Source organism: Ambystoma mexicanum, chromosome 5q, assembly GCF_040938575.1.
Source record: "Ambystoma mexicanum isolate Mex_15411 chromosome 5q, UKY_AmexF1_1, whole genome shotgun sequence".
NCBI lineage: Eukaryota > Metazoa > Chordata > Amphibia > Caudata > Ambystomatidae > Ambystoma > Ambystoma mexicanum.
In genome coordinates this window covers 1,379,184,761-1,379,208,283 of record NC_090933.1, presented here as the reverse complement: position 1 = coordinate 1,379,208,283, position 23,523 = coordinate 1,379,184,761, and the positions used below count along the sequence as shown (strand labels likewise).

The following is a 23,523-nucleotide window of genomic DNA, read 5'->3' as shown; positions in this document are numbered from 1 at the left end:
AATCACAGTGCTGGCTAGTGCACACTGCTCTGGCACATACCATCTGACAATCAATGATGACACTACCTGACAATGTCTGAAAATTACTTGACAATAAACAGTCAGATACACATCAGCCTGAGATTGTTAACATGGAAGTGTCAATATGTGTGCACCCCTAGCTACACATACACCAGCAATGCATCACAACGCAAAGACACAACTCCATCAATCTAATATGCATTGCCACAGGCGATTCACTACATGACAACATTGCCATGTCAACCATTCCCTTCACAGTCCCGCCACTGAGGACACCATGTCATGGTATGTGACAGCAAACAAACTGGCCATCACAACATGACACCAGTGTCACAAATAGCAGTGCCCCAAATGGAACATAGCCGCACTTGAGCAGCTAACCGCCCTGGAGCCACTACTACACACCTGTGTAAGAGTATTTTCAATCAAATTACACACCAACCCACCCTGAAGCCCACCCAAACAAGACACATTGCATGTAATCAATGGTAGTCTCATTACCTGATTCTGCTGGTATGTCCTCACCGTCCAGATGTACAGTGATGGCGCCATGCAAAAGTGTCAGTGCACATCTACCGACATGTAGTCTGACTCCAGAGAGTATGCCCTTGTGAAGATCTGTGTGAAATACCTGCAAAACATGAGCAACATATGTAAGTAGAGGCACATATCAAACCATCATGCATAGTTAGGTGCAACAACAATGAACACTATGAATGTCTACACAATATTGACTATGGACTGGCCAACAGCTCATGGGAGTCCAATGTCACCGTGTAATTTGCTGTCACTTGGGCACACCCTTTGCAAGCCCATGGAAACGGAAGCAGGAGGGGTGTGGATGTCTGCTACCCAAGCATCGAAACCAAACTCAGGACAAGCCTGCATGTGCCCAGCCACAATACAGTGTATGCCCAGGTACCCACACAAGGCAACACTCTTGCAAAATAAAAATAAAAATGAGAAAAAATGGCCATGAAAGGGCCGGCGGGGGGGGGGGGGGCACCTATGAGGTCCGAGGACAGGATGCACGCCACAATCCACCTGTGTGGATCATGGGAAAGGAAAACACCCCATAGGCTCGTGGCCCACACGGCTACTCTGTTGTGGGAGATGAGTCGCTATGGCTCTGGCCAGACCCTGCAGCTGACTCTGGAGGTGGGGGAGCTGCCTCAGAAGATGGTGTGACAATGGGAGGCAGCCCACGCAAAGCACGAGTTTGCTCCTCCATGGCTGCAAGCAGGCGGGTCTGGTAGTTCTGGTTCTGGGTTATAATCATGCGGAGGTCCCCATGCAGTAACTCCCGGGATGACCTGACCTCCGCACGAGTTGCCTGCATCTCGGCCGAGAGCGTCCGTGTCAGACGCTCCAGCTGCTCCTCTGTCCTTCTATGGGATGAAGCCTCAAGCTCTAACAGGGTCGACCTGAGGTGACGGAGTTCTTCCCTCAGGCCTTCCCTGTGGCGCTGGGACTCCATGGAAAGTGATTCCCGCAGAGTCGCCAGTGCCGCCCGCCTGTCCATGTTGGACGCCAACATATCCTCCCTGTGTGCCTGGCAGATGGACTCTGTAGCCTGCTCCAGTCGCTCCATCAGCCTTTCTGGGGGGACAATGGAAGTGGCCACCCTATCCATGGCCTGTGCAATCATCTCGGATGATGCTGCCTGTTGGGTGGCCATACCGTAGATGGATTGCTCCCAAACGGTATTGCCAGGTGGCATACGGCCACCACGTTGACGGGCACCACACCTGCCTGGGGCAAGGCGGACTGCGCCTTGCTGTGCCGGCAAGGCCTCAGGCTGCAGGACTGCATTCCCTCTCTGATCTGCAGCCCCAGGAACAGGATCAGAGATTGGGTGGTGTGGCCCTGCATCCGTAACCACCGGAGGCTGATCTGCCGACACTGACATCCCCATTGAGGGCAATGGCCCGGCTGCAGGTGGGTCGGACAGAGGAGATTCTCTCCCAAGAACACTCACCTGCGACTGCACATAGGTGTCATCCTCCGAGTCTACACCTGAATACTGCTCGGGGGAGGAACCCCCAGAGACACCCCTCGACAGCACGGCCTGCAGCACTTGTGGGTTTTCACCCACAAACACACCACGTCCCTCACTTGTGGTAGGTTGGCCCGGGTTGCCCTCCTGGGACGGCTCCACCACCACATCCCCAGCATCAACAAGTGCTTCGTCCCCTGCAAAGACATGAAAGAGAAAAATGGAAACAGGCATTAGCACCATGGCATGCACCAAGGGCTGATGAACAACAGAGGCAGTAGTTCTACGACACATGTCCAACATGACTGGGAGACCTCCTATGCATTCACCATCACTGGGTCTGTAGGGGAGGCTCAGGGCATACAATGTACAGATTGGAGAGCAACGCCTGCTCACCTTGCTGCCTAGCACTGCCATCACACATTGGCCGGTGATTGCCATGTCAAAGGCACATGCCATCACACACATGGCATGTGACATAGCCACCAAGTGAAGAGGGAGAGGAGGGCTACTTTTTTGGATTTCAACCACTCTGGTCCTGACATTGCATCGTCACATCCATAAGTATACATGTTGTACATGGATCTGCTAGTCCAAATTGGCAACGATGCACAGTGCCTTGTCTACATCAACAAAATGCAGTAAACAATGTGATTCCACCTCCCCATCACCTGTAAAGGATTCATATTGCATTCGTGAAGCACCGGTCAAGTAATGTATGAAGGTACAGCGGAGCACTGAGGGGTGGTGGGGCAGAAGGGGATGCCAGTCAACAATCCTACTGGTGCTGGTGTCATTCATGTCACGCAAGTGCAGGGGTGGGTGGCACAATGAAGTGCAAGGGGAAGTGGCGGCTGGAAGTGCTGTACAAGGTAAGTAGGACTTGACGTCAAGGGCAGATGGTGTTAGGCGCAGACAAGTGCTGGGGGGGTGGCCTATAGGGGTACAGAGACAATCATGCAGTGCTGTGGGCTCGGAGGGGACAGGGGAGGTACACACTGCTTCTGGCTCGGCAAGGTCCTTTCAGATTTCTATGTGTCCTGCAGAGTTGTCACATGCCGCAGATATGTGCCCTTGGATTGGGGATCTCATCTTGGTGAAAAGGGTGAGGCGCTATTGCCTTTGGAGCATGTGGCAGGCCAGTTTGCCAGAGGATGGCCATGATGCAGGACATTCCCTCTCTGCCACCCGGCACCTGTGGTTTGGGTTCACAAGATCCGAGTCATGCCAGGACTCTGCATTGGCATGGGGCTTCAGACAGGTGGTCATGACCGTGGCAAAGACATCCAGTGTACCTGACATGGAGTGGAGCATGGAGTGGGCCCTGTCAGGATGGGAGTGAGCCTAAGGGGGAGCTGGATGGGGGGGAGATTTTGGCTGCATGAGCCTCGACTGACACACACTTCATGGGTCGGAATACCAAGAAGGTGTGTGACAGTGGTGAGGGTGGCTTTGCCTGTGGGGTGGTGAGGGTGAGCTGGGAGGAGAGGAGAATGTGATCACTCCAGGAGAGAGGAGTGCAGAGATGGACGGAGAGGGGAAAGTCAGATGAGATCAGAGCATCAAGAGTGTGCCCTGCAGAATGAGTAGGGACAGACGGGAGTCTAGAGGGTGAGAGGGAGTTGCTGAGGTCACAGAAAGGTCACGTGGGGGCGTCAACAAGCATGCAGGTGGATGCGTACAGCACCAAGGATGAGGATTTCTGTGTCTGGGGACATGAGTGAGGAGGAGAGGTGAGGACACTCAGAAAGGAAGTAGTACATTTGACCAGTTTTCCCAGACACAGTACGCACTGTTTGAGAATGTCAAGGTGTGGTGGAGAGAGACCTCACACAAGCCATTCCAGAGTGGAGTAGGTCTAAGTAGGAGTGACAGTGGCAGGAATACCCTCAGGGAAGCCAAGGGCACACCCCCCCTGCACAGTAGTGGCGGGCCAAGGAGAGGGTCAAGGATGCAGACAGAGCTGGCCGTCAGACATGTTTCCATGAGACCAAGGATGTCAAGGTGCATAACCTCATGTAAGTGACAGATATCGGAGGAATGCCTGATGCAGCCGCAGTGAAAGGAGTGTAATTGTGGAGGAGGTTGACAGCCTTGTAGGACTTACGGGGAGTGCTAGAGATCAGAGGTGCAGCATGTGTAGGAGTTGGAGTGGGAGGCGGAGAAGGTTCATGGGAGGGTGCAGGGAGGCAGTGCAGGATTGATGAGGAGAGAGGAGGGGGGACAGCAGGAGAGGTAAGGAAGTTGATGAGATGTGGGTAGCATTTCTCAAGGAGATTGAGGTTGGCCTAAGGGCCTTGGACTGAGACGCTCCCATTACCATGCACATCAATAGTGGCCTCTGAGGATTGGAAGGAGGCCAGGAGTACACCCCAACGGGTCCCACCAATGATGGTGGAAGAGGAGCAAGGAGAGAGGACAGGGACCATGTGAAGGGTCTATGGGACAGGCAAAGGCATGTATGAGCAGATGTCAGTGAGAGTTAGCTTAGAGTAGGCTCAGATGCACTGGTCAGCAATAGGGTGGGTCGCATTGGAGGGCAGGGTGCCCTCATTTGACTTTTGGCAAGCAGGTGTTGTGAGTAGGGCACGATGGTCTGAACTGTAGGAGTCATGGAAGATAGACCATGAAGAGCAGCATGGAGTGTGAGGGAATGGGGCTCGAAACCAGACGGTACCAAAGCCCACAGGTAGGAGGTGGATGTCAAGGCAACATCCACAGTATGACAGCATGTTGGTTGGCATTTATATACAGAGGACGCATTAGCATGTGGTATCATTGCATGTCAGGCATGTGAAGATGAAACTTTAATGGCTGGGGGAAAGGATAGGAATGGTATGTAAGACATCAGATGAATAGACAGGGGAGTATGAGCAACAATGTAGTGACAAAATGACAATTCAAGGGCAACTTCCATGGTGTCGGCCCATATGTGCACTGTTGCCAGTAGGGATAGTGCTGTGGCCAGATGGTGTTGCACTGAACATACTGGATGAGGCACATGGGTGCCACTATCAACTCTGCCACACACCCCCTTGACAGGCACCCAACATGAATGCTTCACACACACACCATGCACATGGATAATACACACATGCATGTGCACTCACCGGATGATGCCTCGTAATCAGGGAGGTCTCCCACACCTTGGAGTTGTCCCTCGGTGACGTAGGATCCAGCTACAGACTCGTGTGGTGTGAGTTCTATATCCTGTGCTGGGGACCCACCTCCAGTCACCAAGGTTGCGGCATGACTTGAGGCCAGCTTATCCTTTGCCCTGCGCTTAAGGTCATTCCAGCGCTTCTGGCAATCACTAGCTGTGCGCCTCACTACTCCAAGGGCACTTATTCTGTCAGCAATGGTCTGCCAGTGTGCCTGGCGTCTGGCATGTGTGGTCTTGGACCCTGCAACGATGACCATTTCCCTATCATGATCTGACACATACTGAACAAGTGCATTCAGTTCGGCGTCTGTGAAGCTTGGCTTCCTTGATGGGCCGGACTGTGCAGCCGTGCCTGGGGCATCAGCCTGTGCCGGACGTGCACTCTTCCTCTTGCGCTTGGAAGGGGGTGGGGATCCAGAGTGTCCTACGCCGCTGTGGACACTAGGGGCAGGAGTCGTGGTGGACTCAGTACTGGGTGTGTGGGATTGCCCACTCAGCATGGGAGTAGGTGCAGGCATTGGGGGTAGTGGGATGGGGTCAGGCCTGATCTGAGGTGCATGAACTAGGACCGACACAGTCTTGGCAGGGTGTATGAGAGGTGGGGTGGATGGAGCCACACCCTGGCTACGGGGGCCAGCAGATGACCTATCTGGCATAGATGCGCGTGCCCTGATGACACCAATGTGCACCGGTGCACGTGCAGTGGACCTGCTGACCTGGATGTCAGCGATGGGATCACCCTCGGACAGGTCTGGTGCCACAATGGCCTGGTCCGACAAGGGCTGATCAGGGTTGGTATCAGCCACATGACTCTCAACTGGGGGGGGGGGGGCATGGGTGTCCCTGACTGGTCCTCCAGACTGGGGGGGACAGGGGCACCCTGCAAGTCACAACCACGTCCCCTAGTGGATCCTCCACGGCCACCACGTGTGGCTCGGCCACCTTTGCCACCCTTACGGCTTGCACGCCTCCCAACCATGGCACTGATGGTATTGTGCGTATGGGAGTCGGTGTGCACAATTGTCCTGGGCAATTGGGTGTCAAAGGGGTTGGGTACCAGATGGTATTCGTACCCTAGTGCAGTGGCAAGGCTATATGACACCCCTGGGGAAAGATGACGGGTCACGCAACGCACAGGCACCCCAAAAAAGTTAAGGAACGTGCACAATACCCCTCCTAGACCACGTGTGCTGATGGAAAACCCTGCACTACGCTGTGGCATCCAGTAACACAATGAACGTATGCGTGTCACACGCAGCCTAGATTGACCTCTGAAGGGGTAGGCTACACACGGGGCAAGCACAGATGTTAGATACGTGCGTGACTCACCGTCTGCCAGGTAAAAGAGCGTGAAAAATGAGCGCTTTTGGTTGGCAACACCCCCGCCAAAAGAAGATGTGTACGCTGTCTGAGGAGACAGGACAACAGTAGAAGGGGACACTGTTTGAGGGAACAGGCCCAGGTAAACCAGTACAAGAGGAAAAAGAGAAAAAGCTGTCAGAGGTAACAGGGAGTACGAACTGGAAACGCCGTGAAGTAAATCGCGTGTGAAACGACAAGAAGTACAGAATTCACCCACTCGCTCTCCACGAAAAGCACGTACAAGGAAATGGTGTTCAACACTACCTTTTATACAGGCCCACACGTACAGCGTCACTTACGGCGTGTACGTGCTTGGCCCATGTTCACCAATCACACGCTTTGTCACTCCTGCGTGTGGATCCTTTTTCACCAATCACACGCTTTGACACTCCTGCGTGTAGCTCACTTTTCACCAATCACACGCTTTGTCACTTCTGCGTGTAGATCCATTTTCACCAATCACACGCTTTGACACTGCACGTGCAGGTAACTATTGACGCACATATGCTGGTGACGGGTTTTCGCGCGATTCGCTGAGTGTGGGGTTTTCACGTGCAAAATCACTCCCTATCAGGCTGTCCACGCGTTCAAACACGAAAGACCAGGCTCCTGGCCAGGAGGCCAAATTTAAGTCCCCCAGAGCCCTGAGCACGCTCCCACCTGCCATCGGCTGCTGCCTGACTGCCTGCTGGCCACGTGCCCCACAGTGCTGGTGGGTGGGGGTGGTGGGAGACATGGGTGGGGGCCTGGTGGAGGGTGCCCCTGGTGGATGGGGGGTGGGGGTGGTGGGAGACATGGATGGGGGCCTGATGGCAGGTGCCCCTGCACTGCTGGGGGGTGGGGGTGGTGGGAGACATGGGTGGGGGCCTGGTGGAGGGTGCCCCTGGTGGATGGGGGTGCAGGGGGACATGAGCAGGTGTGCAGGGTAGTCCACTGTTTTGTGGGCTGCCTGCAGGGGCCGTGGAGGGTGTACAGGGTACACCTGTGAGGGCCCACCCAGCCTATTCGCATGTGATAATTCCCACGCACCCCTGTGATACACGTACCCTGGCCAATCGCGTGTTGAACTTCCCGCTACCCCTGTAATACATGCACCCTGGCTGTTCGCGTGTGATAATTCCCACGTACCCCTGTGATACACGTTCCCTGGCCTATCGCGTGTTCTACTTCACGCGTCCCCCTGTAATACACGTTCCCTGGCCAATCGCGTGTTGAACTTCCCGCTACCCCTGTAATACACGCACCCTGGCTGTTCGCGTGTGATAATTCCCGCGTACCCCTGTGATACACGTTCCCTGGCCTATCGCGTGTTCTACTTCACGCGTCCCCCTGTAATACACGTTCCCTGGCCAATCGCGTGTTGAACTTCCCGCTACCCCTGTAATACACGCACCCTGGCTGTTCGCGTGTGATAATTCCCGCGTACCCCTGTGATACACGTTCCCTGGCCTATCGCGTGTTCTACTTCACGCGTCCCCCTGTAATACACGTTCCCTGGCCAATCGCGTGTTGAACTTCCCGCTACCCCTGTAATACACGCACCCTGGCTGTTCGCGTGTGATAATTCCCGCGTACCCCTGTAATACACGTTCCCTGGCCTATCGCGTGTTCTACTTCACGCGTACCCCTGTAATACACGTACCCTGGCCAATCGCGTGTTGAACTTCCCGCTACCCCTGTAATACACGCACCCTGGCTGTTCGCGTGTGATGATACCCGCGTACCCCTGTAATTCACGTTCCCTGCCTAGTCGCGTGTAGTACTTCCCGCGTACTCCTGATTTGAAGATTGCCCGCTTTTCTTTCCTTGTTTGCCTGCCCTGTGAAGTGGTCCAGGGTTAGCGCAGCCCTTAGCGATGATTTAGCGATTTTGATGGCTTTTCCTTGCGCGAGGGCGTTCTTGGGGGCGTTACTGGCGCTGCTGCAGGCTCGCTGCGATTCTCTGCGCCACGGCTGGTTTGGGAGCTTGAAATCCATGAATACGCTGTGCGCGGAAATCTGTTTTAGCGCACGTGCCTGGCGCAGACTATCGCAGGCGCACGCTGTGCGCCAGCCGCGTGCGCTACTTGTGCGCTGGATTCTATGAATTAGCCTCAAGGTGTTTCCACAGGACGATTGATCTGATTGATTGCACTGCTACTTCGTGTCTTATTCTGGGCATTGGAAATGAGGGCGGCAGTTGCAGGGTTTTGCACCAGAAGGAGGCTTCTAGTTTTGTCCAATCATAAGTGGTGGCATTCATCATTGCTTCAGTTCCATAGACAATGGTTGGGATCACTTTTTGCTTATAGTATGTTGTTATGGGTTTGAATGAATATTTTCTGTACTTTAGCTGTATTACGCACCCTTGCCTCGCTAGTGATTGGATTTTTTCATCCAATTTCGTGGTCCATTCTTTTTCAGATCTGGATTGGTTTATGTTGATCCCCAGATATTGGAATGTGGAGACTTCGTCTAGCTGATTACCTTTTAGGCAGATTGTTAGTTGTTTTTCCTTTTTGTGGTGTATTTTGGTAAGTTGCATGATTTTCGTTTTCTTTGTATTGATAGTGAGTTCATTGAGATCCATGTATTGGTCTAGTTGTGAAAGGCTATTTTGGAGGCCTGAAGTTGTTTTATCCAGTAGGATGATGTCGTCCACGTACATCATGATTTTCACTGGTGTTGAGTTGATCTTTGGTGGATTCAAGGCATCTGGTTGGAGGTGTGTCTCAATATCTGCTGTAAAAAGGTTAGAGAGCGTGGCTGCTACAGGACAGCCCTGTGTAAGACCTTTGGCGGTGGGGATTTTCGATGTTGTTTGACCTTCCCTTGTAAGTCTTATTGTTATTGAGGTTTTTGAGTAAAGTAGTTTGATTGGCCCTAAGATGTCGTTTGGGCATTTCCATGTTTCGAGTTTGTCCCATAGTTTTTGCCTGGAGATACCATCGAAGGCCATGTGCAGATCTATGAAGGCCGCATATATTGTGGTTTTGTTGTGGATTGCTTCATGTTTAATCAAATTCATCAAAAGTAAGTTGACGCTTGTGCCACGTTTGGAGTGAAGCCAGTTTGTCTGGTTGCGAACCAGTGAGTCGTGGTTGGCCATTGGTTGAGTTTTTTCAGAAGAATGGATGCAAACAGCTTCCCCAGAGGATCTAGAAGTGCAATTGGGTGGAAGTTTGCTGGGTCGTCTCTTGGTCCTTGTTTGTAGATGGGTACTATGGTTGCAGTTTTCCACAACATGGTTATCTGGTTGAGGTTGTTTATTAGTACCAGGATGTTGCTCATGAGATTGGCCCAGGATTGTGGGTCTTTCTTAATTGGTGCATTTGAGGTCCCATCAGGGCCTGGGGCACGGGATATGTTACGTTTCTGTATCATATCCAGTATGTCTTGATGGTCGCAGAGTACTGTCCACTTAGTCTTCTTTGTCTGAGGTTCGTTGTCGGTTTCTGAGGCTTTATACATGTTCGAGTAGTGTTGGATCCATCGTTGCTCTGTCACGTTTCCAATGAGTTTGTGTTGATTAGCTGAGTTGTTGTTCAGTATGTTCCATAACTCTCTGAGATTGTGGGATTTGTATGTTCCTAGGATGGTCTCTGCGTCCACTTGTAGAAGAGTCATACGGTGGGTTTTAGTCGAATTGTTGTAATTTTGTTTTGCCGCTTTGATTTTTATGAGTGATTCTTTATCCTTCCTTTTCTTTAGATGTCGCAGGGTGTTTCTCAATATCATTTTCCTCTCGGCTAGCTCCATGTTATAGGAGTGTTGGTATGTCTTCACAGGTTGTTGTGTCGTGTGCTTGTAGTGTGGTATTAGTAACCATTGATAGTTTAGTTTCTGGGCATCAGGCAGTGTTGTTTGTAGAAATTGCTTTGTAAGGATAGTTGTTGCTTGATGGGTTATGCATAGTTTTCTGCCTGCTGTGCAAACTTCCAGTGGGATAGTTCGATGAAACTGGGGTTGTTGCAGCATGTTTTGTCCTTGTACAACAAGCTGCTTATGGTCACTCTTTGATGTTTTGACTATGCTAACTTTTTCTACTGCATCTCTTAGTTCTTTCAAAAGATAGATGTACTCGATGACGGCAGACGGTTTTCTGCGGGACCAGGTTGGTAGTATCTTATTCATCTCATCCGTGGGGTAATCGATGAGTGAGAGGTTGCAAATGCTGATTTCTTTTGTCCATATTTTGGCGTGTGTTGTCAGATCTTTGTGTGGAATGGATTGTCTATCTGCGTGCCATAGGTGAAGGTATAGATCTCCGCATAGTATAAATTTGATTGTTGTGTACTTGTTGATGAGTTTGTCCATTGTTAAGAAGACACCTTCAAGAAAGGTTTTGTTGTTTATTGCGGCGGGGTTCCAATAGAGGTTCATGATAGAGATTGTTCTTTCTTGTTGTTGGTTTGTAGAGGCTAGGTCTAGGCTTGCTTTTATTTTTATGACAGTGTTTTGTGTCCACGAGTTGATGTTTGCAGATTGAATTATCGACCATGTCGGGTCAATCTTGATTAGGGTTAGTAAGCCTGATGTTGGTCATCCTTTGGATCTTGGGGGTGCTGGGTTGAGGAAGGCTAGGAAGGCGTCACAGCATGGGGTGTGAGACAGCCAAGTTTCTTGAAGACAGATGATCTGGTACGTTTCAAGTTCTGGGAATGGATCGCGTATTGCCCCTAGTGTTCCATGAGCACAAGGCCCACGTGTTCTTGGGCTTGATTGATGATTATGAGATGTTGCTCATGTTTGTTTCGATTGAGTATTCTAAACTGTCTTCTGATTCGTATTCACATCTAATCGGGTGGTCATTGATGGTGTGGCTGTTGTTGTTGTATTCACTTTTAAAGTTGCGCTTGATTGGCTGAGTACAATGTCTAGGCGGTGCAGTAGAGGGATCAGTGTTTGTATCAGTGTCTTGCGCCTTTGATTGTTTCGTGGAGCATATTTCTCTTTGGGTTGTTGTAGAGAGGTTGATTTGTTGCCCCGGTTTATCAGTTTCTTCTTTTTTGTATTTCGTACTGAGACTACATCTGAAGCCAAATTTATATAATGTCTCTTTTGTTGTTAGTATATTTTCCATGGTTGCTTTCTCGCATAGTTTCAATGATATTTTATCATTGCATTTTTCGTCGTCAAAGGTAACCAGCTCGATGTCCCTGGGGCGTATTTGGTTCAAATTCGGAATTGCTTGGAAGAGTATTAAAATGTTTGCTCTGTTCAGCACCAATGGTGTTGGTCTGTGGATGATATTTCCGATCTGCACACTGTCGTTTTCGGTTTGTCAAAATGGGTTCATGAATATTAATTGAGATGGTTCTGTGAGTTCTCTTTGATTTTTCGTGCCGGATCTTTCTTGCACTGATCGAGCTACAGAACATCTGGTTCCGGTACGAGTCATTGTTTCACTGGACAGCAAAATTGTGGAGATTTCATTGTATGTTGGTTGATCTTTTGTGTCGTCGCTTGAATAGGTCATTGATCCATCTGAAATTTCTTCACACGAAAGGTTGTGGCTGAAGGAAGGGCTTGGTTGGTATTCGTCGATTATTAGTAGACTTTAATAGTTTATTTGGCTTTTTGTTTTCGTGGTTTCTTGCGATGATTGGTCCTCATGCGTTGTTAAGTTGAGTAGGTCTTCTATTCCCAGGGTAAGTTCCTTTTGAGTTTTCGTAGTGGCCGCTGTCGGTTTTTTGTGCGTACTTTTTGTAGCTGGCACTGATTGTATCAGCTGGTTTAATGTGGCATTATTTGCTTGGTTTTTGGGTGTTTTTTCTGAAGTGAGTTTCGGGATTGTCAGATTTAGTAGAAAGGCTCTCGAGCCAATTCGTTTTTGCGTTTGTTTGGTTGTCTTTTTGGCGGGTTCTTTGGAAGTTTTCTTTCCTGGGCCAAAGATCTGGAAAATATCATTTGTGATTGTTTTCTCCCGTGCGTCTGTTATCTTTGTTTTGTCTTTTTGGACAATTGAGAAGTTTGCAATTTGGTTTGGTGAGGAGACCGGTGGTATTGTTGGGGTGTGTCTCTGTCGGTCGAGTATAAATTTATCTGGTATTAGGCAGACAGGTATAGTTATCTGTGTGATCTTTTGCCAGATTCTGTGTTGTGGGTGTTTTTTGTTGTTGGGTTTTGAGCCATGCCATGAGTTCCTTGGTTAGTTGGGTTTTCTCTTCTCTGTCTCCTCTTGCAATCTCGAAGAGTCTTTGTTGCCAGATGCAAGATTGTTCGGCTTCTGAGTCTAGGCGTTTTTCTATAGTTGTTATGAAGTCTTCTGTGTGTACTTGTTTTGAATGTACCATTGCCAGTAGTGTTGCTTGGTCTTGTATGTTGTCTTTGGTTGCTTCATGTAGTTTGAGGTATGGTATGATGGATTGGGAGAGCACTGCCAGCAGCATGTTTTGAAGTTCTAGCATTGTTGTTGGTAGTCTCTGGTTATGGATGTCATCATTTAAGCCACTGTTCAGTTTAGGGTCACCTGTTTTGAGTCTTGGGCGGTTGTTGTCGCTTTCTTGTGCTGGGGTGTGGAAGGATTCTTCTCCGTCACACGTAAATTGCGTTATTATCTGTTCCTTTTTTATCATTGGATATGGTGGGTCTCTGTTTGAACGTTGTTTGTCGCAATTCTGAGCATTGGTGTTTTTGAACAAGGGCGTGGAGGTACAGTTTGATGTTGCTGAATATATCGAGTCACCAATGATTTCTTTCCTTCTTTCCGCACTGTTCATGAAGGATTCTATTTCGGTGATGTCTAATGATAAGCGCGCGACCTTACCTATTGTTGCATTGGGTTGGTGAGGTGAGGATTCTTTGAGTAGTTTTTGAGCTGTATGCTTTTGAAGCCATTGTAGTTTTGCTAGTTTTGCTTTTTTTCTCTTTGTCATCCCGGCTGTTGACAGTCTTGAGGTCTGGGTTGGACTTGGCAGGTTCAGCGATTTCTCAGTTGAGAGGTTCGTGTTTTGCTGCTGGTTTTCTGCTGTTGATTCAGGAGTTGTGTTGTCTGTTTTTGGTTTGGTTCGTTGCACGTTGCTGAGCTCTTTTGTAGCTGACGGTGGTGGATTTGTGTGGGTTTTTGCGAGGTTGGATTCTGATGGTATCCCGTTGTATTGATTGGTTGCATTTGATGTCTCTGGTTGACTTTTGGTTTGGATATCCTCTTGCTGGTTCTGGTTTTCATCAGTGTGAGCTTTAGGGATTGTTTCGTCACTTGGTTCGCCCTTGTTTGGTGGTTGTGGGTTTTCGATTAGGTCCCAGTTGTTTGGGATCTGCAATTCTCGAATGGTTGTCCTTTCCAACTCAGGAATTGTTTCGTTCCGGTTTGCTAGGTCTGGGTTTTTTCGTTGTGTCCCATTCTGGTGGAATAGGGGCTTCAAGTGATTTGTGAGGGCTAGTCTTTTCCAGCTCAGCAAGTTGTTTGGCAGATTCATTCTTTGTTGAGTTTGTTTCCAATTTGTTTTGGAAAGATCGATTTTCGGAGGGAGGTTTGTTTATCTTCTTCTTTTGGAAAGCTTGTTCCATTATTGGTTGCGAGGAGTCTGTACCAAGTTTTCCTCTTAATCCTGTATTTGGGCCTGTTGTCTGTTTTTTTTGCATTCCAGACAATGAGCAGGATCAAAGGGGGATAAGCCCCTGCAGTCTCCTGGACTTTGGTTTGAGCAGATTTCACTGCCGGGTGATTGTTTCAAAAGGTACTGTGGTGTGGTTGATCTTCTGGATCAGAGATATTTATACAGTGCTGAGCAGGATCAAAGGGGAGAAAGCCCCAGCAGTCTCCTGTACTCTGGTGAATCCGAAAGATCTTGTGGTGTGTTTCGTCTCTTGTGACTCTCGAGTCTCGTGTTGCAGGATCAAAGGGGAGAAGGCCCCTGCAGTCTCCTGTACTGTGGTGGATTCAAGTGTTCTTATGTTGTGAGCAGGATCAAAGGGGAGAAGGCCGCTGCAGTCTCCTGTACTGGGGTGGATTCGAGTATTCTTATGATGAGGTTTGTCTCTTGTTACAACACTAGTTCAGTAGTGCTGGGCAGGATCAAAGGGGAGATGGCCCCTGCAGTCTCCTGTGATTCAAGGTAGCACAGTATTTTTGTGTTGAATTTCGTTTCTTGTTGGTCTCGTGTCTCTTGTCGCAGGGGGACACGAGAGTCGCTGGACAGGATCGAGGGGTGGGGGTCCCCTGCAGTCTCTTGTCTTCCGGTGAAATCAGGTGAGGCAGCTATTGTACGCGCCGTGTAGAGCTGCGTGATATTATGATGTGGCGTGCTCTTAGGATTCCAGGGGTTCGGTGTCAATTGTCAGGCACCGTTCAGTATTCCCAAGGTTATTCTAAGTACTGTGTTGTTACGGATTGATGGCAGGTTCTGTAGTTTTGCACCCTTGTGATGATCCTCTCTCTGCAGGTACCAGGCGGTGTTCGGTTTCTTGTTGGTCCCGTGTGGGTAGGGGCACGTGAGTCGCTGGATAGGATCGAGGGGGGGAGGATCCCCTGCAGTCTCTTTTCTTCTGGTGGGATTGGGTGAGGCAACTATTGTACGCGCCGTATAAAGAGACGTGATATTATGATGTGGCATGCTCCTGGGATTTCAGTGGTACGGTGTCACTAGGCAGGCACCGTACAGTGTACCCAAGATTGTTCCAAACACTGTGTTGTTTTGGATTGATGGCAGGTTCTGTAGTTTTGCACACTCGTGATGAGCCTCTCTCTGTGGGCACCAGGCGAGAAGTGGTTCTAAGGGTGGGAACGAGGCGGGGCTGGAGCAGCACACTGGGAGGCTATGCCGTGTCAGATGAAGAGGGAGTCGCTGGGTTGCCACTGGGCGTGGGCGATTACTACCGTCCAGTCAATAAGGAGCATGTAAATTCAGATGAGCTGGGATGTTGGGCGCCGGTGCCGGGTGCCGAGGATGTCTCTGCCTCTTCTTAGTGGAGGTGAGGTTGTAATTGAAAGCAGGTTCTCGCTGTTGAATTCGGAGAGAAGGGGGGGCGGGGAGTGTCGCGGTTGAAATTTGTCTTCTGCCTGAAGGTTCCGGGTCCCGGGTAAGCAGGGGGGAGGGCAGTCAGGCTGGGGGGAGGGGTAGTAGTTTCCTTGTCACTCACAGCTGGGGCTTGGAGAGATCCCAGAGAGGTGTTTGTGACTGTGAGGTATGGAAGTCCAGGCGCCAGGTATCTTTTGCGATGGGATTCTTTAAAGCAATCCTTGGGCACGGAGCGCCGTGGAGCCTGCAGAGCCTAAAGACCGAAAGACTCTGCAGTAGACTCCGCGGCCACTCCGTGGCTTCCTGGATATTTTGAGCAGTTAGCCAGTAGCAACAGAAAGAGGACAAAAGAGGACAAAAAATAGTCTTGTGTGCCTCACAAAAACTCGAGCAAAAATACAGCAACTTCCTCTGTGTCAAACCGAAAGACTCTTCAGCAGACTCTTTTGAGAATCCCTTTTGTTTCTTAAGGACTTTGCCGGAGTGGTGTGAGACCTGCTGAACCATTGAACTGTGTCCTCGTGCCGAGAAAGCCAGAGTGTGCACGAGACTCGGGCGTGCTGCCCTGTTCCGTGCTGAAAGCTTGGGGAAGGGAGGCCAACTGCTCAACTGTCCTGACATATTGTTTCTTGAACACTTTTCCTTTTTTGCATACACTACTGTCCCACACATTTTGTATTTAGAAGTAAGGATTGGTAATAGGTTTATTAGCATAGGGCCTTTTTTTGACAGACTCGACTAGGACTGTGTTATTATTATCTGATGGTTGTAGCTTGCTTCCATCCTTTGATTTAGGTTTAACACCCTTGAACTGTGTCACATTTGTGTCGGTCTTCATTGATGATACCAAGCTTTCCTTACAGGGTGGACCAATGCGGGAGCATCACATGGGAGATGGGTCTTCGGGGAGTAGGGTGGGACACCTGATGGCGAGACGCGGTATTCCCTTCACTGCAACATCTTTGCCCTATCCTATCCGGAAGGATATTTAGGAACTCTACCCCCCACCTTTCCCTGCACTAACACTTTCACACGGACAGCCCACTCTGGGAGAAAATAGACTCACACCGAGCATTGTACCTGACATGTCTCACTACTATGGTCAGCCAATTAATGGTAACCACTCACATCTGACTTCCATTAAGCTTCCCCCAATGGATAAAAGGCAGAGCAGGAGAGCACACTCTGAGCGAAGCAAAACACACAAAGGAACAGTATTTTTGAGATGGCAGATGAACGAGAGGGGAAAGACGGCAAACCAAGAAGGGTGAACCAGGAGGGATATACCCTTGATCTTTCCAGCGGAAAACCCTTACTTTCCAAAGTCCATCAGATCGAAAGGCGTAAGGCCAGGAAACAAGACTGAAGAATCCTTCGTTGTGTGTCGGTGATACCCGGGGCCCTCCTGAATGACTGATCGAATCAGGGAGGAGCAGCAGCTGCCATCGTACTGTCTTTGTGGAGACCGATGCAAGGCAGGTCTGTTTGTTTGTTTGTTTGTTTTATTATTTATAATGCGCGCCAGACCTAGGGTGCAAAGAGTAGCAAGGAAATTCTCAGCTTAGGTTACAGTGCTGTACAATATATACAAAGGAAGGTAAAAGACATTAACATTTAGGAAAACAGATATATACAAGTAAAAAGAAGCATAAAGAACAGTCAGCTGTAGTGTGGCAGAAGTAGCGATATACACAATATATACAGTGGAGGGTGGTGTCCATAAGTCAAAGTGTGGCAGAAGTAGCGATATACAGTATATATACAGCGGAGGGTGGTGTCCATAAGTCAAAGAGATGTGTCCGTCGTTGGGGGTCCAGACAGGCATTATTTGTCTCAGTCTTTAAGCCACGTTATAAAGTTCTGTCGGAATTTAGGGTATGTTTAATCCACTCGCAGAGGCGGGGGTAGTGAATTCCAGAGTAAAGCCGCTTTAACCTGGAAGCAGCGTCCCCCTATGTGTTGAAGTCAAGGATGCAAGTGGCAACATTGTATAAAGAGCGCAAGAAGGAAGATTTGTAATGGATGTGATGAAAGACGCGAGGAAAGCTGAATTGCTGATGGATCTTTGAACTAAGAGAAGAAAGATACATCTGTGACAGAGTGGTCCGGCACCACGAGGGTGCTCAATCGAATGTCTATGTAAGGTATCCAGCTGAGGAGTAACAAAAGTTGTGTCCAGCTAAAAGTGATAAAAAGTAAAAGTAAGAGCTGAGAATGAGAAATGAAGTGAATCAAAATCCATCGCACAATCGAAAGTCTTCGGTTTTTGGCACAGTCTGAGCCTGAACGAGGGAGACCAATTGAGAACATTGTATTAAGACGTACAAGGCCGAATGAGGAAAATCTGTGGTCCGAGCCCAAGTGAGGGAGAACAATTTTGAATATTGTGCTAAAGTGGGTGCGAACCTGCAGGAGAGAGACCCATGGTGAATAGTGAACCCGAGAACTTGTGAATGTGAAAAACCTGGAAAGAAAGGAACTTTAGTGCTTTTTTATTATATGAGGTCCTCTGCAATAAAGAGACTTTGAATGGTAAAGAGATTTTGGCACAGAAGGCCCTTGTACCTATGCTTTGAACTGTATCAATGACAAGATCACACCCACAATGTCGCTCCACTTGACAACGATTGGAACAATAGGGTCTTCAAAGAGCTCTTAAAACTAGGGGATCCTTCGGTCTTAATGTATCGTTTGATACTTGCTTAGATGTGAGGATTGGCTGAAGCTTTTGTTTCACTCTTTGCACTCATAGGGCTTTCCCACCAGTATGGATCCTCTGATGCTTGCTCAGATGTGAGGATTGGCTGAAGCTTTTGTTGCACTCTTTGCACTCATAGGGCTTTCCCACCAGTATGGATCCTCTGATGCTTGCTCAGATGTGAGGATTGGCTGAAGCTTTTGTTGCACTCTTTGCACTCATAGGGATTTCCTACCAGTAGGGATCCTCTGATGCTTGCTCAGATGTGAGGATTGGCTGAAGCTTTTGTTGCACTCTTTGCACTCATAGGGATTTCCTCCAGTATGTAACCTCTGATGCTTGCTCAGATGTGAGGATTGGCTGAAGCTTTTGTTGCCCTTTCTGCACTCATAGGGCTTTCCCCCAGTATGGATCCGATGATGCTTGCTCAGATGTGAGGATTGGCTGAAGCGTTTGTTGCACTCTTTGCACTCATAGGGATTTTCCACCAGTATGGATCCTCTGATGCTTGCTCAGAAACGAGGATTGGCTGAAGCTTTTGTTGCACTCTTTGCACTCATAGGGATTTCCCACCAGTATGGATCCTCTGATGCTTGCTCAGATGTGAGGATTGGCTGAAGCTTTTGTTGCACTCTTTGCACTCATAGGGATTTCCCATCAGTATGGATCCTCTGATGCTTGCTCAGATGTGAGGATTGGCTGAAGCTTTTGTTGCACTCATTGCACTCATAGGGCTTTCCCCCGGTATGGATCCTCTGATGCCGGCTCATATTTGAAGATTGGCTGAAGCTTTTCTTGCACTCTGTGCACTTGTAGGGTTTCTCCCCAGAATGGATCCTGTTATGGTTTCTCAGTGCTGTGGAATCATAGAAGCTTTTCACACACTCTGTGCACTTGTATGGCTTCTCTCCGGTATGGGTCCTCTGATGGATGAACAGACCTGAGGGGTAACTGAAGCTTTTCTCACACTCTGTACACTTGTAGGACTTCTCACCAGTATGCAATGCCTGATGCGTTGTCAGATGTGATGACTGTATGAAGCTTTTGTTGCATTCTGTGCACGTGTATGGCTTCGCCCCAGTATGTGTCCTTTGATGGCTGATCAAAGATGAGGAGTGACTGAAGCTTTTCCCACACTCTATGCACTTGTAGGACTTCTCACCAGTATGCAATGCCTGATGGATTGTCAGATGTGATGACTGAATGAAGCTTTTGTTGCACTCTGTACACTTGTGGGGCTTTTCTCCCGTATGGGTCCTGTGATGCTTTCTCAGCGCTGAGGAATCAGTGAAGCATTTCTTGCACTCTGTGCACTTGTAGGGCTTCTCCCCAGTATGGATCTTTTGATGCATTTTCAAATAGCCAGAACCACTGAAGCTTTTCTTGCAAACTGGGCATTTGTAGGGCTTCTCTCCTGTATGGGTCCTATGATGCTTTTTCAGTGTTGAGGAATGCCTGAAGCATTTCTTGCACTCTGTGCATTTGTAGGGCTTCTCCCCAGTATGGATCAACTGGTGGATTATCAGGGTTGAGGATTTACTGAAGCTTTTCCTGCACTCAGTGCAGTTGTAGGGCTTCACCCCGGAATGGGTCCTTTGATGCCCTTTCAGAGCTGAGAAATTCCTGAAGCATGTCCTGCACTCTGTGCACTTGTAAGGCTTCTCAGGTGTATGGATTCTCTGATGGAAACTCAGGTTTGAAGAAGTACTGAAGCTTTTCTTACACTCTGTGCACTTGTAGGGCCTCTCCCCAGTGTGGACATTCTGATGGGATCTCAGAGCAGAGGATTTCCTGAAGCACATCTTGCACTCTGAGCACTCATAGGGCTTCTCCTTAGTGTGGGTCATGAAATGGCTTTTCAGGTTGGAGGAGTGACTGAAGCTTTTCCTGCACTCTGTGCACTTGTATGGCTTTACCCCAGTATGGATCCTCCGATGAGTGCACAGGGCTGACAAGTGTGTGTAGCTTTTCTCACACTCTCTGCACGTATAGGGTCCCTCCCCCATGTGAGATCTCATGTGCACGCTTAGATTTAACCTGTGAGTGAAGCTCTTCCCACAAACTCTGCAGGCAAAGGGCTTCTCCTTTGTATGGACCCTCATAGATGAGCCGGGCACTGGGCTCTCCTGAGAGGATGTGCACTTCTTTACAGGCTCAGTGGGATGATGCTGCCCGTCTTCTGTAGGGCTTCTCTTATTCCTCTGTATATCCCTTCTTTTCAATTCCACTCTATTGGTATCGGTGATGGCTTTACTCTCTGTTGAAAGAAGTAAAGGTTTGATATATTATTTTATGTTATCAGACGGTCTGCAGGATAATGTTCAGATTTCTTCATCATTACCGGCATTACTCCTAGTCCTATTCTTCCTCTTCACAGCATTTAACAATGGTGATGTGCGCTTCTGACAAGAGTATATTCTCCAAAATAAAAGTATTTGTTATATTTGATATTATTCCCTCCCACTGTTTGTCTCCATACTCTCATTGAACAACCTGCATGATACGCCGAGTGGAAGTGCAGCGCTCCAGGGTGGGAGAGGTGGATGCAAGTACAGCACTTAGGAACCAGAGCAATGGGAGACGTGAAGAATATGCAAGTTACCAGAGCATCACCCCAACGTCTCAGCACCTAACATTCATGTGTATCAAAGCCAAGTGATCCGGGTTTGGCCAAAAGGACTGTATAAAAAATCCTGGATGGTAAATATGTTTGAATTTCAGCTGTACGAAAATTACATACAGTTTAAAAATACAAACATATTTACCATACAGTGCTATTGTATCTGAAACGGTGTTTGCCATGGAAATTGGATCTCTGATACACATGACATTGGGGTGGGCAGTAGGCCATCCTTTCCTACAAATGTGTCAAAGGGGAGGAATAGGCTGTCAGGTGATCAGTAGGGCATTGTTCTGTCGAATTATATGAGAAGCATCAATTGCAGATCTATGGAATCAGGAACCTGTTCAGTTCAGTAGGTAGAGGATGGATGCAGGAAGAAGGATTAGCTGTGACAAAAGGAAGTTCAAGACAACATTAAGCCTAAACGAGAGGCCACACCTTCTGGCTGCATCTGACACTCTGTAACAACAGGAGTATAAGCAAGGAAAGTAAGTCATTATCCGAGCACCATGAATTAATGAAATTCACACACATTAATTAACACTTGGGTGCAGCAGGGATCAAACAGTCCTGGCACAGCAGTTATAAAAGAAGCAACAAGAGAGGTCTCAATATAAAGAGACCTGTGTCCCCTGCACACCAAATCACTGGAAAAGTCAAATGTTGTTATTCAATGTAAGAAATATTAGGTTCATTCACATTTATTCAGTAAGAGGTCATTCATGGTTTATAGTCATAGGGCCTCATTACGACCCTGGCGGAAATCGGAAAACGATGGCGGAAATGCAATACCGCCATCGAATAGCGCTCGGTGCGACTATGACCCGTCACCGCAAGGTACGAAGCCATTAGCGACACCGTAGTGAACGCCAACGCTAACTGCACCAAGTACGCGCGATGCCAAACCGTAAATACCACCATGGCGCAAGGGTACGCGAATTCCGACCCTAGCGGACATGTACCTAACGCCATCAAGCATGGCGGAAAGTACCATTCCGCCATGGTGAGAAGTACGGCATCGCGAATCAACCGTAAACGGCCCCACTGAGTGCCTGTACACCGCTCCCTGCCCACAAAGTACAACTCCCCGTAGGTGCAATGAAGTCACAATGCAACCAGTGAAATGTACAAGTCACCCATGCATGCCAACGAACAAAAGAATCACAAGAGGGGCCAATGGGAGCTGCAGGGCACAGATGGCACGAATACAGAAGCCATTCCAATGGACATGACCATAGTCCCCCCCCCAGAAACGCACGCAAACACAGGCACCTGTGACCAGCAATATTCCGAAAATCACAACATTCCACCAGTCCACCTGGCTGACCGGCATCTGTTACACAAAACCCAATCCCCCGCCCCTGAGCATGACAACATTCAAACAGTCATATTGGCAGCCCCCATCCCTGACCTCACTGGGCTCCGTAGGCAAACGCGCCCAGCACAGTACCACGCAACTAAACTCCGAAGCTGGAACCCAATGCAGATCTCCTCACAATACATCGCTCCCCAAATAGGAATATGCCACATCACTCGCAAAGAAGAACGCTACACGGCCCATATCAGAATAGAAATTTAATGCACAACAAAATCACCAAACCCATACAGCCATTAGTCCATGAACTCCAAAACACATATCACCATTGTGGGCTGCATCCGCAAGGAATGACCAGCTACTACTTGTGTGACGCCCTGTTCCATCATGGTACACAGAGCCACATTCACGTACGAAAAGGCAACATGGAAGCGCACAGAACCGCAGGGCCGTCCCAATGGGGAGGCACTAGTCCAGCTGAAAGGCCGAAATGTTGCTCCGAGCCACTAGTACTGTGTAAGGGCATGTGGCCCATTGGCGATCGTCCCATAAGATCGTAATGCTGCTCCACTGATTAACACGAAGCAGCAGGTGTCGGGAGTAAAAGCCATCTGCAGGAGTGGCATACAGATGGCAGTGGCAAAAGGGGAGGAGATACCTGTCAACCAAAAGAAAAGAAAAAGAACAGAATGGCCATCAGAACTACATTCGAACAACTCACTTCAATGATCACACTAAATCCACAGCCATATGCATGCTAGCCCACTCCAAAGGATCATCACCACCCCAAAACCACTTGCGACTCATAACCATCTATATCGAGGTGTAAACACCATCACAAACGAGTGTACCTGTGCATGCGTCTGTCAAACCAGATTCCATCAGATGGGAATGTTAACGTGCATGGACACAAGTGTCTGAAGGCGCGTCGAGACAGGGAGGGCTCAACAAGGCCAGATAGACGATGGTCCCACTATGGCAGCCCTGCATCACATAGCGCAGGGGAGGCGGATAGATTCCAAGAAGCCCTGTACATGGCAAACCCTGTATCAAATCACCTGCCCATGCATCCATTCATCATTCCCTCATCCCGGTATAAAAACGCCTGAATATTTACTCACATAACATTAGAAATTTCCATTGAGTCTGTGCGTTATGCAGCCTGCAAAATCCACAGTGCCCCAGCCCGTAATTCCAGTGTTGTGAAGTAACATGTATTTGGGAACGTCCGGCCTCATCGCCCACGTCGCTATTGCGCATCCCAAACTATTCATATCAATCATTGCATCCTCGCCATGGCCCCTGTCTCAAGGACATTGAACAATAGAACGTTATATTTGCAGTCAGACCTGTGGGCATCTCCTCGCCGCTAGCTGAAAACCGAAAGCGCCGCCCTTCGAATTC

The 23,523-nt window shown here is 48.9% G+C and overlaps 1 protein-coding gene across 1 annotated transcript; it reads right to left on the bottom strand.

Annotated features, from left to right (window-relative positions):
* Positions 1 to 18,822: 18,822 nt before the first annotated feature.
* Positions 18,823 to 20,028, bottom strand: LOC138498177 (zinc finger protein 665-like). The gene has a single exon (XM_069622061.1). The coding sequence runs from the start codon at positions 20,026 to 20,028 to the stop codon at positions 18,823 to 18,825; it is 1,206 nt and encodes a 401-aa protein (XP_069478162.1).
* Between the last annotated feature and the right edge of the window lie 3,495 nt (positions 20,029 to 23,523).